The sequence below is a fragment of the Heteronotia binoei genome, chromosome 9 (genome assembly GCF_032191835.1).
Source record: "Heteronotia binoei isolate CCM8104 ecotype False Entrance Well chromosome 9, APGP_CSIRO_Hbin_v1, whole genome shotgun sequence".
NCBI lineage: Eukaryota > Metazoa > Chordata > Lepidosauria > Squamata > Gekkonidae > Heteronotia > Heteronotia binoei.
The window spans coordinates 54,003,300-54,016,019 of NC_083231.1; the positions used below are offsets into that span (position 1 = coordinate 54,003,300).

General features: G+C 36.9%; 1 protein-coding gene across 1 annotated transcript in view; it reads right to left on the reverse strand.

Annotated features, from left to right (window-relative positions):
• Positions 1 to 2,356: 2,356 nt before the first annotated feature.
• GUCY1B1 (guanylate cyclase 1 soluble subunit beta 1) overlaps positions 2,357 to 12,720 on the reverse strand; it is a 70,592-nt gene continuing 60,228 nt past the window's right edge. Inside the window, exons 12-14 of the mRNA XM_060246608.1 lie at positions 12,490 to 12,644; positions 11,425 to 11,551; positions 2,357 to 4,065 (exon numbers count right to left, since the gene is read on the reverse strand). Of these exons, the coding sequence (XP_060102591.1) occupies positions 4,042 to 4,065; positions 11,425 to 11,551; positions 12,490 to 12,644 (306 nt within the window). The 3' untranslated portion in view covers positions 2,357 to 4,041. The remainder of the gene's footprint in view (positions 4,066 to 11,424; positions 11,552 to 12,489; positions 12,645 to 12,720) is intronic.

The following is a 12,720-nucleotide window of genomic DNA, read 5'->3' on the forward strand; positions in this document are numbered from 1 at the left end:
GTTGGAAGGGACCTCCAGGGTCACCTAGTCCAACCCTCTGCACAATGCAGGAAACTCACAAATACCTCCCCCTAAATTCACAGGATCTTCATTGCTGTCAAATTGTAATCTGGCCTCTGTTTAAAAACCTCCAAGGAAGGAGAACCCACCACTTCATGAGGAAGCCTGTTCCACAGAGGAACTGCTCTAACAGTCAGGAAGTTCTTCCTAATGTTGAGCCGGAAACTCTTCTGATTTAATTTCAACCAATTGGTTCTGGTTTTACCTTCTGGGACTATAGAAAACAATTCCACTCCATCCTCTATATGACAGCCCTTCAAGTACTTAAAGATAGTGATCATATCACCTCTTAGCTGCCTCCTCTCCAGGCTAAACAGGTCCAGCTCCTTCAACCTTTCTTCATAGGACTTGGTCTTCAGACCCCTCACCATCTTCGTTGCCCTCCTCTGGACCCATTCCAGCTTGTCTATATCCTTCTTAAAATGTCATGTCCAAAACTGAACACAATACTCCAGGTGAGGTCTTACCAGAGCAAAGAGATACCATCACTTCACATGATCTGGACACTATAGTTCTGTTGATACAGCCCAAGATCGCATTTGCCTTTTTAGCCACATCACACTGTTGACTCATGTTTAGCGTATGGTCCACTAAGACCCCTAGATCCTTTTTGCACATACTACTGCTAAGAGAAGTCTCCCCCATCCTATAGCCATGCATTGTATTTTTCCTACCTAAATGCAGAACTTTACATTTATCCCTGTTAAAATTTATATATATATATATGAGATTGAGGCAGCATGGTCTGAGGACATAGGTATGCTGCGAAGTGAATCCCACTATAAAAATACTTGGTCCTTGCTACTTCGGGCTTGAAACATCTAGCTCCATGGGGGCTTCTTGGATGGGTCCAGGGGGTAGTTAATGCTTTCTTGGGGGATAAGGATAGTTTCAGTGCCTTGAAAGCAATTATGAGGCCCCCCCACCTAAAGAAGCCCTTAGTGTGGTAAACAACTGTCAGTGAATGGCTAGTGTTTGCTTCTTGGGCACACAATCTATAGAATACCCTCCCAAAGTTGTTCACACAGCATTTGATTTTGTCTTCATCTTCAAGCTTTTCTTTGGGTCCAAGTCTTTGATTAATTTTCTTACAGTGTTGCAAGCTGGCTTTTATTGTTAATACATATCTTATATAGCTTTATTGCATTGTGATTTTATGCATTTTATCTGGAAACTGCCTCAGAAATTGATGACTAAGAAATGGAATATGAACCTTTTAGACAGATGGACAGACAGACAGCATTAGATGTTAGGGTGTAGACAACTGAAAGTTTGTTGAAATTGGAAAAAGAGAATCTTCCAACAAAATACCAGAGCATCATATTTATGGGCACAATGGGAGGGCTTCTAGTATCCTGACCCCCCTAATAGACCTCCTGATGGTGCCTGGTTTTTTTGGCCACTGTGTAACACAGAGTGTTGGACTGGATGGACCGTTGGTTTGTCTTATGTTCTTATGCTTCACTAGGTAACTATTTCTATTGCTTCAGTGTTTATATAACCCATGCTATGAACATCAGCTAGATGCATGTGACAAATAGGACAAATCAGTTGCTCAGATGGTAACATGATGATCCAGTTATGCTAAATTGCTAGGCACCAAGCTGCTTTATTTCTTGTTTTTGACTTTTATAAAGCAAAGAGTTCAAAATTAGGCCTCTTGTAATCTCTCTTTTCAAGTACTTTCATGACTGTGCACCAAAAATTGATGGAACCAAATTGGCTAATATACTTTTGGATAATGCCTGCTCGAGCCTTTCTACATGCAGATCCCATTATTCCCTTTCTTTACTATCCAGAAATTTCTACAGCTGTGGTCATTTATTGGTAATGTGTCTGTTCCTGACATTGCCCAACTCTGTAGCACTGTAGAATTGCAGTCTGCAGAATTTTATAGGATGTGTTGTACTGGTTCAGCTATTACAGAAGCCCCTTGTACATAAGCAGCAGATTATAATATAAGATTGTGTTTCCTTTGTAAGAAAAAGTATAATATTTGTGCGCATACACATACACACACTGCAGATAGAAGAACCACACACCGTTTGGAGTACCTTCCTTACTACTTCTTTGGAACATTTAAAACAAAGCTGAAGTAAAAGGAATATATTACATCTGTAACATATGATAATCTGGTTCTCTGAGGTTGCTTGGGTTAATGAGCCACAGAGTCCCATTGTTACAAGAGCATAAAAAAATAGATCTTTCTTTTCCAGCAAGTGGAAGGTATGGATACTTACACTGAATTTGAAGATCAAGACATGGCTTACAAAATATATAAATAAGACAGACTCTATAAATAAGATTGGGGATAATGTGTATTTATTATATCAGTTCCAATATTAACATGTATTTTTTCACTGATTTTTTTTAAAAAACAAACTTTCCAGAGATCAGTGGGAAAAGCTCATAATTTAAAATCTTTCCTTGTACACAATAACATAAAACGTTTATACATATATTTTGTGTTGATTATATAATATATTATATGAGTTATGACAATATTTATACATAACATTTATATCTACATATATATTTATACATGTACACAGTGGTATCTTATAAAGACAAAAGGTTAATCATAACAATAAACTAATAATAGACATTATTCCTACAGTTCATCTAAAAAAACCCTCATCAGTCTTGACAAATCTAGAGCTCAAGACAGATAACCAGAAGTTCATAAAAATATGAACGTTGTTTATATGGCAGTTGTACTGACACAAGTCTATGTGGAAGGACACAGGATGTATCTGAATAATCAAGGATCGTAATATACTAGCAGATCTCCTATCTCCACATTCAAGCAATAAAATGAAGACATTTTTGAAAATTGGAACAAATTTTACTTTTTCCTTGGCACCTGGCTCAGACAGCTCTACTTGAATCCTGGGAAAGTATGGATGTGGTGGGGAAGAAGGACTGGATCCTGCCTCCCCAGCCCTGCACATTCATCCAAAGGTTGGATTAAGCTGCTACATGTGGTTCTGTATGTACAGCTTGAGGCAGGGGATGACAGCCCATTCCATGATGACTTTGCCATCTGTACATTTTAACTATGTCTAGAATGATGGAGGACTTGTGGCTTTTTACAGACCACCCTAATTTGGTGATAAATCCGTCAATCTCAAGGTTCAAAAATTGTGTCGTATTCTGACACTTGAACTGGATTTGCAAATGGATTTGTTTGAAACTACTCCCATATACAAACACCATAGGCCCCCCCCCCCATAATACCATCATGCATGATATTAAAATGTTTTCTGGCAATATATTATTATGAATCAGCTTTACCATTATTAAACTGTTAAGAGAAAAGGGAGATAATGTGACCAGACTTAGAGTAGAAATCTGCACACATTTACAAACAGTACACAACATTACACAAGCTACCCTTCGTTTCTGTGGAAGATGCATATGTTGTATCTGCAGACAGCCAACACAAAGGAAAAGAGCAACTGACAGTGCATTGAAGCTAGCTTCTAGAATGAACTAAAATATTTCACAATAGTAGACAGATGGATTAGTATAGTAAGTGGAAATCAGAATGCCAGATCACTCTCATAAAAATATCAAGGCTCTGAGCTCAGGAGTCTTTCTTCTACTTGGAATTTCTTTTTGTCTACAAACCATTTTGAGTCACACTACCATAAAGATTGTGATAATAAGTCACTAGAAAGGGCAATGGGAAGCAGATGGCAGTATATACTATATTAACGTGGTTAGCTGGAATCACATTTGAGTTCATGTTGGACAATATGGCAAGAAAGACCAAAGGAAACATAGTCACAGCAGAGATATTACAATATCAAAAGCTGAATAAATAACAACAAAAAAACAGCCAGTAAAAAAAAAGAATTAGTGTTGGGAACAGAGATACACTTTATAGCATGAGCAACAGCATCTAATTACTACCAGGGTGAGTTAGTGACAAGAAACAGTGTTCCACCCAGTTTGTTGTCCTCTTGTGCTTCTCTTGGCTTAGTTAGCATCATGCGTCACTTCCTTGAAGGCATGCAAGAAAAGTTTTGAGAAGTGAGGGATGGGGTTTGTGGAAATAATGGACACCAAGTTAAGTATATTCTTACATTGCTGTATTACAAACAATTGGAGCGGTGCTCAAAGTTCACTGCCTAAACCTAGTTAGTCCCCATTTCTCGCCAATCCAGGATAGTGTACACTTTTCATGAAAGTGAGAGTCCAGGTAGAAGGATTTATGAGGATCATGTCATATCACTTTTAAGCTGGAGAGGAGGCAGAGCTCCTAACAGCATGAAATATCTGACATGGGTGAGAGGTAAAAATAGGATATGGGGAGATTAAATGTACTCCAACACTACACCCTTCAGGTTTGGGGCTAGATGAGCAGCTTTCTCTTCCCCTAGTCCCAAACCTCAGCAATGAGCTAGAGACATAAATGAGATCTTGTTTGGCCAGGCCAGATGTGTCATAAAACATAATGCTAGGTAGCAGAGATATAAACTTAATAAAGGACACAATTAAAGATTTTTTTAAAAAAAAAATTAAAATAAAATATGCTTTAAAATTAGCACTCTTGCAGTATTTTGTTTATTTAACAGTTTCTGATAACTGACACCTCGTGCTCTGAATTATTGCATCAAAATCTGGAGACAATGTGCTGTAGCAATCTTGAGAATGCTGTTCACGTCTTGTTCAGATGTGTGTCTGTAAGTTGCAAACCTACTTTTGATTCACTGACATTCATTACATAAATCTCATGGTCAATGCTTTGAGCCTAAGACCCAGGGAAAACATGAAATGGCTGGGCATTGTGAGTTTCTGTACATAAGTTGCTTCATGTGCTGGTCAGCCAATGGAGAAAATAAAGCAAGCCTGGCAAAGCAAGCTGTGATGTAGAAGGAAGCAAGAGAGAGAGAGAGAAGGAAGCAGATGATAGTGAGTTGCTCGTGGGCCTAACAGGAGCCCTCTGGAGGCCTGATCCGGCCCTTGAGACCCACGTTTGATACCCCTGGCCTACAGGGTCTACCCTAACTGAAACCTGCCCCAGCATGAACTTGCTGCAAACATTTGTCTCATTCTCATTTATCACAGGCAATTATAAAATATATGCTAATATTTTGGGACCTGATATATATGCTGATATAGTGGGACCTGGTTCTGCATACTGTCTCTATGGTCACCTGCTGAAATTTGTTAAAATTCATCCATTGTGTATTGAATGACTAGGCTTGGCAAATTCTGCTGAAATTTATAATAATTCATCCATTGTGTATTGAATGATTATTCTTGGCAAATTCTACCCCATTTGCAACAATCTATTTATTTACTCCCCACAAGGATTATTTTGCAATCCTTTTATCAATAAGGTATAACTTAGAGTTGAAAATAAGTTTTCAAGGTTTACTTTCTCATCTAACCCAGACAGTATGTGCTTAGGATGAGCAAAGTACATGTCTTTTTTTGACCCAGAGCTCCCTTGCTGCCACATATCCAAGTGAAGACATCATTTGCACCTCTGGTAGAATTATAAATCTGCATGTTGACCCAAAAGGAAAATATATTTCCTTATAATAAATTTTGTTAATTAAGAGACCACAATCATTATGACCTTTAGCACTGTAAAGTCAGCTATGTGGGCTAAAGAGTTTTCGGCATTAGCACTAGGCAAATGGTGAATTGGAATATTAAATCTAAGTGTCAATATTTTGGGGAAAAAAATGAAGGGGCTTCCAGGGTTGGAACATGGTGAGCTGACCTGTCTCTCACAGAGGGGCAGTACGAGTTCTTTGTTTTGGACATAAAAGGCATTTTAATGTCTGCTGCCTACCTGTTTCCAGTAAAGGAACTTGTCTAGGACATGCTTGTTATCTCGAGGGGAGAGACTTTGGCTGATGAGAGACCCCAAGGGGGGGGGGGGGGTTCGGCTTTGAAGAACCCCCGATGAGAGATTGCATCCCATCGTCTACAAAGAATCTCTGGAGTCATTGAATTGACTTAAACTCATCAAGGTTCCAGCCTACTATAGACTATAATAACTTCTGAAGGAAAACTGGACGGTATGAGCAAGATTAGACGGCGCTAAGGTAAAAGATTCTTATCTATCACTCCGGGAGCAAATTAAGACTGTTTAAAGAAAAGTGCTAAGATCCAGAACTATTTGTCAAAGTAAGAAATTAAGAAGAAGTGAAAGGGGGTAAAGGTGGAATTTTTGGAGCTAAGAGAAAGCAGTAAAGTGCAGAAAAATACTTGCTGTTTGGAATTTTTGTGGCTTTGAAAAAAAAACCCAGCCATAACAAAGCTGCAGACTCTCGTGATGACTCCTTCAAGTATCGTGAGATTTACAATCATAGAGAACGGGACTTAATTGCCAGAGAGTCAGGAAGCAAGTGGTGAAAGAAGAGGAACCTCCAAACATCCGGGTATATTCCAGAACCAGGAACCATAGAGAATCATCAGAGGCCGTTATAGAAAGGTCAAAGTTTTATTAAAAATAAACTGGATTTGAACTATAAAAACGTTTAAAACCAACACAAATCATCCTCAAATTGCGAAACAGTTTGGACTATATATTTGGAAATAAAGACTAAGCCCTAGGGGGGAAAGAAAACTTTTTAAAACAGAGGCTTGAAAACATCGTGGCCACCATTTTGGGGAATTTAAGAACTTTAAAAATTAATATCTGGAGCTAGGAGGCTCCTAGGACAGCGATTTTGGCCTTGATGGAAAGGGCAGGCTCCAATCTATTGAATGCAACCATTGGATTGTGGATTGGTGAGACCAACTAAGATCCCATTATAAGCAATGGCCAGACAGTAATGTCTGATCAGAAGCTGGGATCTAGATTTACACGTTTAAGAGCAGCCTCAGTGGGAGAAGGGAAAATGTCTAAACAAGTCCAAGAACAATTGGACACTATGGAAACAAGATTATTAAAGGCAATGAAGGAATTAATAATGGGCAGTGAAAAGAAATTAACTAAAGAAATAACCAAAGAAATCAACTCTAGTGCTGAAGAAGTAAAGAAAGAATTTAAGAAGGAGATTGAGGAACTTAGAAAAGAGTCTCAAGCAACAGCAAAAAAACCTGAAGAGATTGAAGTTAAAATAAAAGACCAAGATGCTACTATCAAGAAATTGCAAGATAAAGCAATATTGCAAGACTGTAAGTTGATGGAGAATATGATTCGTCTAAGGGGAGTGCCAGAGGCTGACCAAGAGGATTTGAAGAAGTATATGACTACAATTTTGGCTGAATTTCTGGAAGAAGACCCAGTTGAGGTGGAACGTATGTGTGACTATATATATAGGGTCAACTCAGAATTTGCCAGAAAGCGCAAGGGACGTGGTAGTGAAATTTACTACAAGGGATGTGGTGGAAAGAATCTTAACCAAGCAGTTTAGTAGCCCAATGGTTGTGGAGGAAAGCAGAGTGAAAATCATGAAGAAATTGCCGAGAAAGGTCATCAGTGACAGAAAGCAATTCAAGAAACTGACTTGACAAGCTAAGAGAGAAGGGCATAAGATATAGATGGATTTTACCTGAAGGTCTCAGCTTTGAGTATAATAGACTGAGAAAAACAACAGTGGACACCCAAGGCATGAATGAATTTTTGGTGGACAATAAAGATTTCGAGGGTACAGAATAATTGTAAAAACCATTATGGATTACAAATTAATCTCTTGGAATGTAAATGGACTTAACTCACCTCAAAAAAGAAAGGCAATTTTTCATTGGATTAAAAAGCAGAAATGTAATATAATTTGTCTACAAGAAGTACATATTAAGCAGTTGGATTACAAATTTTTATGGAACAAAGCTTTGGGAGAAGAATAAAGCTGAATAATAAAGATAAAAGAGCTAAAGAAAAACAAATGAAGGACTTACAAATAGAAATAGGCAGAAAAGAAAATGACCTGAAGAAAAGACCGGGGAAGAAAAAAATATTGCGAGAGATTACAATTCTACAGAACCAACTGAGACACCTATTGAATAAGGAAGTGGAGTGGAACTTAAAAAGGTTGCAGCAGAAGTCTTTTGAAGGCGCTAACTAACCAGGGAAGTATCTGGCCCAGCAATTAAAGAAGAAAAGAGAGAAGAAATTTATAAATAAAATTATTTCAGATGGTAAAGAAATTTTAGATCAAGCCAGAATTAAAAGGAAATTCTACAAAATTTATGCCAACTTATTTAAAGGTCAACAAGTGAATAAAGAGAAAATTGAGGCCTATTTGCAAAGAATAAAAGTGAAACCTTTAAGTGAAAGCATGGAAAAAATTTTGAATGATTCAATTGAGAAAATGGAAATTGAAGCAGCAATTTGTTCAACGAAAGTAGGTAAAGCTCCGGGTCCTGACGGTTTCTCAGCAAAATTTTATAAAGTTCTGACAGAAGTATTAGTACCCAAACTTCAAAAATTGATTAACTGTATCAGGCAAGAGGGGAGGGTACCAAATACATGGAAAGAAGCTGTAATTTCACTTATACCGAAAGAGGAAAGATGTTCCACGAATGTTAAAAACTATAGACCGATTTCACTACTGAATAATGATTATAAAATATTTGCTAGAATTCTAGCAGAACGACTCAAACAGCATTTGAACATTTCTATTCAACAGGAACAAGCAGGATTTCTCCCCAGAAGGCAAATGAAAGATAATATTAGAACAGTAATAGACATTGTAGAGTACTATGAAAAACACCCAGAAAAAGAGGTGGCTTTATTTTTTGCAGATGCAGAAAAAGCCTTTGATAATCTTAATTGGGATTTTATGTTTGCAGCGATGGAAAAATGGAATTCGGAGCCCTTATAAGGATGATTAAAGCAATTTCTACAGAACAACAAGCCAAACTTTGTGTGAATGATGATTTGACTGAACAAATGATAATCAGCAAAGGTACAAGACAAGGCTGCCCTCTATCTCTGCTGTTGTTTATAATGACCCTAGAGGTCTTACTGACTCAAATTGATGACGATAATGAGATAGAGGGTCTGAAGTTGAAAGGTTTTTCCTACAAATATAGAGCATTTGCGGATGACATGATGTTTATCAATGAAAATCCATTACAAATAACATCTTTGTTGTTGAAAACAATTAAAGAGTTTAGTGAGCTAGCAGGCTTCTATATTAATAATGAAAAATCTAAAATCCTTAGTAAAAATTTGTCATCATGTAAACAGGAGGAATTACAAAATGCTACTGGTTGTGAAGTTGTGTCAAAAGTAAAGTATTTGGGTGTGGAGATTACGATGAGGAACATTGATCTATACAAGAACAATTATGAAAAGCTCTGGCATAAAATTGAAGGGGATATGCTAAAGTGGAATAAATTGAACTTATCCATGTTGGGGAGGATATCTGTAATTAAAATGAATGTTCTACCAAGAATTTTGTTTTTCTTTCAGGCTATTCCAATAGTGAAAGATAAGAAACAATTCCACCTCTGGCAAAGAAAGATTTCAGAATTTATTTGGGTGGGTAAAAAACCAAGAATTAAGATGGAAACTTCTGACAGATGCGAAAGAAAGAGGAGGCTTTCAGGTACCTGATTTATTGTTATACCATGATACAGTTTGTTTGGTTTGCATTAAGGACTGGATGACTTTGATGAACAAAAAGCTATTGGTATTAGAAGGCCATGTAAATGTTTTTGGTTGGCATGCGTATATGTACTATAGGAAGGAAAAGTTGGATGGTTTTTTTTCACACCATTATATAAGGAGGACTTTGTTGAATACCTGGAAAAATATAGTAAATATGGTGATGAGAGGAAACCACTTTGGATAGTGCCAACTGAAGTCATAAAGCTGTCTCAAAGTTCACAGGAAGAGAAATGGGTTACCTATGAGCAACTGCTAAAATTTCATGGAGGCAAAATAGAAATGAAGTCGGTGGAAGAGCTAAAAGATAAATTTGATTGGTTTCAATTTTTACAAATTAAAAGCTTGGTAGAGAAAGATATCAGGAGTACAGGTATAAGACATGAAAAAACAGAAATGGAGAAAGTGCTGTTGGGTGAAAATGAAAAATTGATTTCAAGGATCTATAAGCTATTACTGAAATGGTCTACAGAAGAGGAGGTGGTAAAACCTCAAATGATTAAGTGGGCAATAAATTTTAACAAAGAAATACAAATGGAGACATGGGAACACCTATGAAAGAACTCTATGAAAATATCAATGTGCTATAACATAAAAGAGAACTGTTTTAAAATGCTGTATAGATGGTACATGACACCTAAAAAACTAGCAAAAATGAACAATAACGTTTCAGATAGGTGTTGGAAGTGTAAAAAACAGAAAGGTTCTTTTTACCACATGTGGACTTGTGAGAAGGCAAAACAATTTTGGTCCATGATTCAACAAGAGATATCAAAAATCTTGGGTTATAATGTCAAGAGAGCACCGGATGTTTTTCTGGTGGGATTACAAATAAAAGAGAAAAAGGACTGTGATTACTGAGTAGTGTTTTAGTAGCGAAATATAAGTAGCTGAGTTTATATAGTAAGTTTATGTGAGTTAAGATAAGATTAAGATTTGAATAATTTTTAGTGATGATTTAAGGACTATGAAATATATGTTTAATGTTTATCAAGTAATAATTGAATTTTTAAAAGTGCAAAGAAGAATAGATGATGGTTATCTGATTAAATCTGTAATAGAGGATTAAGAAGTAAGTAATGAGTAAAAGAATAAGAATAGTAGTTATACTGGAGTTAAGATAAAGTTGTGAATAATAACTTTTAGTTAAGATTCTATATATGTGAATTTTTACTTTTAAAAGGTTTTTAATTTGTTTTGTATACTGGCGGAGGTCACAATTTGGAGGGTGGGAGGGGTAAGAAATTGTGTAATGTATTGCTGAACTATATTTAGATTTTGATAGTAGAATACTTTTCAATATATTGCAAAATAAAAAATTTTGTTCATAAAAAAAAATATTTTGGAAAAATGTTTTGAATAGAAACTGTACTAATGGAAGCCCCTGAATGGTGGCTTGTGTTTGAAAGGCTGTTATCAGTGAACAGAAGGCAATAAGACTAACCTATTCTATGCTACAGCTAAGGACAGACAATGTAAAATACCAGTTCTAATCGAGGAGGGCAGAAAAGTGTGGTAAATATTTAAACACCTGGCACTCTCTCAAGGACATCTGAAACACAAAAATCAGTTTCTAACAAATGCCATGAATACTAGGGACAAATAACAGACATTAATCTGCTGTCAAGTTAGGAAATATATTAATGTAGCAATGATGCTTTCTTAAAAATGGGTAATTTCTTCATGGGAACATTTCATTTTGCAAGTAAAGCGACCCTGATGGTTTGGGTCATTTGTTCGTATTATACCTTACATTTTTAAATAGATCCTTTAATTAGTCATACCTCTGTCTCTGTGCACTTTCTGGACAAAAACCAAACTTGCATTGGTTCTTTTTTACCCTTCATTGAAACAGGTCCTCTGTGTTCCAAGTGGAATTGTGGATCTGAATTTTCAGGAGTCATAAGACATCTGCAATTAAAGATAATTGTTCAGGGGCAGATATTATTAAACCATTAACCATTCTGCAAGTCACTATACTTTCAAGAGCAGCACCCTGTTCCTGAGGAAACTGCTGAATAATGACGACACCTCAAAATAAATAGCCTATCACAATTCACCAGAACATCTGAAAATGACTATCTTCTATTCCCGCAACAGAGATGAGCCTGAAAAGGGTAGAAGGATAACTCACAGACCCTTGATGAAATAAAACAATTCCATCTTTTTATTAACTGTGGTTTCTCTGGATTTGACACAGACTATTGTAGACCTCCACAAGCCTGATTATAACATCTATCCCATGTCCTACAGTTGTAGAAACAGAAACATTAATTTTACGCATTTATTATCTTCAGTTTCTAGCCCTTCCTCCCCATAAGTGGGCTCAAATCAAAACAAAACTGGGAAATTGCTAGGAAAAAAACCAAAATCCCTCAAGTCCATATGATTCCTGGATAAAAATTTCTTCCTGGTTTTGTTAACTGGTTGATTATGAGCCTATTCCCAAATCAAAGAACATTGGTGGGGGGAGCACAATATGGCACTGAGCAAAAGGCTCCAGATTAAGTCTTGTTTCATAGGAGAGGTATAATAAGAAAAGGAGTCTCCCCAACCAATGGCAAGCCGGCCAGGCAGCAGGGCAATGCTGCAAATGGCAATAGGGGTGCTGCAAGCAAGAGTCAGCCACCCAGCTTTCTCTCTGCCCTCCTACCCACATCAAATACAAAGGTTAATGATGTGTTTGGTAGAATAATTACTCATAATAATGTAGCTGGCTGATCACCTTGCAGCAAAACTCCCAAAATGAACTGCCTGCCAACTGAAGAAGCCCCTTGCTCTCACATATAATTTAGAAGCTGTTGCACAGAAATAGGTCATGTCAATTAGCACATCTCAGTCTGTCTTACCTGTAGGTATATTCAGAAACATTGATCTTCCCCTTTTCTCCAGTGGTTTCTGTCCGGCTTGTTAGGTTAACAGTGTTTCCAAAAAGGCAATAACGAGGCATCCTTTGGCCGATGACACCAGTAACTACTTCTCCTGTATGAATGCCTATTGTTATCTTTTTTTTTAACAATGGAAAAGAAAATAATACCAAGAGGCTTTAAGAGTAGGGAATATAGTACAAAAGTTCATAG